Below are 2,867 nucleotides of genomic sequence, written 5' to 3'. Positions count from 1 at the left end.
TGGACTGTCAAGTAAATGTACTAGAAATACCCGGCGCAGGCTGGTGTCGTACTGGTGCGTTGGTCGTACACATCACGTTGGTTAGTGTGGCCTTCTTCTGCTGCTTGGTGACTGGTGGTCCTGACACGCAACAAGGCTGCGTCACACCAGGCCTCTAGAATCACAATGAGAGGTTAGCAAAGACGCTATTTTAATAAAACAAATGCAGTCCATGTACATGTGTATCTAAGCTTACTAATAGTTTTTTTTGAGGCATGTTATTTTATCATTTTCCTAAACACGTACTTGAATACTTGCTCCTTCGAAGTAGGAATCCTACTGGAGGACCTTGTTGTCGGAATGACAAGAATATTTCAAAAATACTGAGTATTTGTATCCAGCCATAAATATTTTGGCTGCGCTTCCGACAAATATTTGTCGGAAGCTGTCGGAATAAGAGACCTACCCACATGGGATGCCATTGGCCAAAAGATGAAAATGAAGATATTCAATTGGCGTAAATTTGACAACCCCTAACTGATCACAATCCTCTGTCGTGTATATTCATCCTTATCCAGTCGCGAGTCCCCCGCTCGTACCAGCGCCGATTACGGATCGAACTTCTGCCACCATCGTTGGAGACCAGCGCACTTTAAACGCTCGCGCCATATCGAGCGAGAGTGGGTTTTCTCGTGGGGAAGCGACGCACGCGCACTCGGATCAAGGTCGTACAGAGTATCAGCAAAATCGACGTGCTACAGAGTCCCCTCGAGTGCTAGATGAAGCTGGTGCAGACCGTCATCAAGCACGTGATCAAGTTGGTGAAAATCCTCCACAGCAACGCCGGTCGCGAAAAACAGCGCAACAGGTGGTCAATGAGGCTCGACCTGTTGTGGCAATCAAGAACTGGTCTATGAAACTCTGAGGCGCAGGAAGCAGCTCTCGACAGTTACCACGTTAACGAAGTGCATATGCCAGCACATGATCAGCACGGCCAGCGCCTTACTGCAGCCGTGCAATATCTCAAGACAACTTGGTGATTCAAGGCTCATGAACGAACCCTGGTAAGCTGGGCCAATGCACTGTTAAAAGAGCACAAGAATCGCGAAAGAATCCAGGATGCGGAGACCAGACAAGAGCGCCGCAACGAACTCACCCCCATACAGGTAAGTGTTTGTTCTATTTATGGAAGTGAGTTTTGACATGGCATTGCTTGCTGCAGAAACGTATCAACGATCTGCTCTCGGAGATTCTTGAGCAACAACAAGAATCTGAACTCGAAAAAAAGCGTACTGCTTCCAAGCGACAAAGGGAAGAGGAGGCAGAGCGGCCTACGTCACCGCGAAAATGTCGCTCGTGCTATGGTTGGAGACACAGTAACTGAGGTGTGGAGGGGGGGGACGTCACTCTAACAGATTCTGGCGCCGTTGAAGGTAAGATTGAATGATAAGCTACGAACATATCATATCTCACTATACATTGTTTTTTGTTGTCATTTTTGTGTAGAGAACAATGACTCAGACGCCGGTAGCAGTGCACGAAACGCAAGCGCAAAAACTCCAGACATGAACTCCGGATGAAAAAATGCTTGAGGAAGACCGTCAGCAGTCCTTTAAACTGGAGGTGAAGCGTCTTGAGCTGGAGGAGAAGCAATTTCTTGCGAACCTTGATATTCGCAAGGAATGCTAGCGCTACATCGTCAACAAAATGAAGTGAGCCTGGCAGAGATTAATGGGGCAAATCAACTGAAGCGGCAAGAATTAGAAATGCGACAACAAGTGTTTCAAATGAAAATGGAGCACGAGCGCAGTGAGTTAGAAAAGCTGTGGGGGCTGAAATTCAAGAAACTGGAGGTCGTGATGAAAAGCCGCTCGGAGGACTAGGTGGTCCAACATAGCCATTACTCCACGCGAGCATACACCGTACCAAGGTACTGACAACCCTTGGCTCGCAGAGGGGCTCTCAGCAAGGTGTTAGCTGTAGGTCGTGGCTTGCAGAGGACCTGAGCCTTATTTGGCAAAAGAAGAAGTAAGTTATATTAAGTATGTATGCTGTGTGGCTGCCCACAACAACACTTCAAGCTGAGAAAGGAAAACTAGAAATTTGTCTCACGTCGTATGCGTCAACTGGTCATACCACAACTGGAGCGAACCTCTTGTTATTCACCCCCATGCCAGTTGCCGCTCAACACGGAAAGAGACGTCGAATGTTGACGCGCTCCTGCGTCACTCCATAATCCAGCGTCACGGTGTCATTACCGTGCACTTCCACGATGGAGTATGGTCCTTTGGCCACCTCACGGTGTTTGTTGCCGCGATCTTTTGCAGCTACTCGAATCATTACTTGATCTCCTGGGTGATAGAAATGCTCCAGCCGCTTGGTGTTCTCGCGCCCGTTGTCTCTCAATATGGCTTCAAATCGGCGCTTAGTGAGATAACTCCAATTCGTTTCATGAAGTTGTCGTGTAATCAAGTCCTGCCCAAAGACCAGATGTGCAGGTGTTGTATCCAGAATCGTGTGAAAACTTGCACGTACTGCGAATGCAGCGTATTGAATAACTTGACGCCAGTCTGCCTCCGGATAACAGCGAATACAGTTGTTTAGTACCAAATGTACTCGTTCACAAATTGCATTGGCTTGAGGATTCTTCGAGGATATTGGTTTCGGCTTGACTGCATAGCTCGCAAGCATCTCACGGAACTCTGTTGTGTTGAACTCATTACCTCGATCGAATACAACTTCCTTTGGTCTTGGATAACGACATAACCACGTCACGTCGAAGTTCTCTGCAGTGGTTTTTCCTTTGTTGTTCTCTTGGATCGATACTTCTAACCATCTCGTGGCTTCATCAATCACGGTTAAGGCGTAGTATCGGTCACTACCATACG

At 47.5% G+C, this 2,867-nt stretch overlaps 1 protein-coding gene across 1 annotated transcript; it reads right to left on the bottom strand.

Moving 5' to 3' along the window:
* Positions 1-20: 20 nt before the first annotated feature.
* Positions 21-648, bottom strand: PITG_19211 (uncharacterized protein; the record flags this gene model as incomplete). Its single annotated transcript, XM_002997035.1, has 2 exons — positions 21-154; positions 579-648. The coding sequence occupies 2 exons, from the start codon at positions 646-648 to the stop codon at positions 21-23; spliced, it is 204 nt and encodes a 67-aa protein (XP_002997081.1).
* Between the last annotated feature and the right edge of the window lie 2,219 nt (positions 649-2,867).

Source organism: Phytophthora infestans, genomic scaffold, assembly GCF_000142945.1.
Source record: "Phytophthora infestans T30-4 supercont1.90 genomic scaffold, whole genome shotgun sequence".
NCBI classification, from domain to species: Eukaryota; Oomycota; class Peronosporomycetes; order Peronosporales; family Peronosporaceae; genus Phytophthora; species Phytophthora infestans.
The sequence above is the reverse complement of the archived record's forward strand: the minus strand, read 5'-3'. Positions and strand labels throughout refer to the sequence as shown.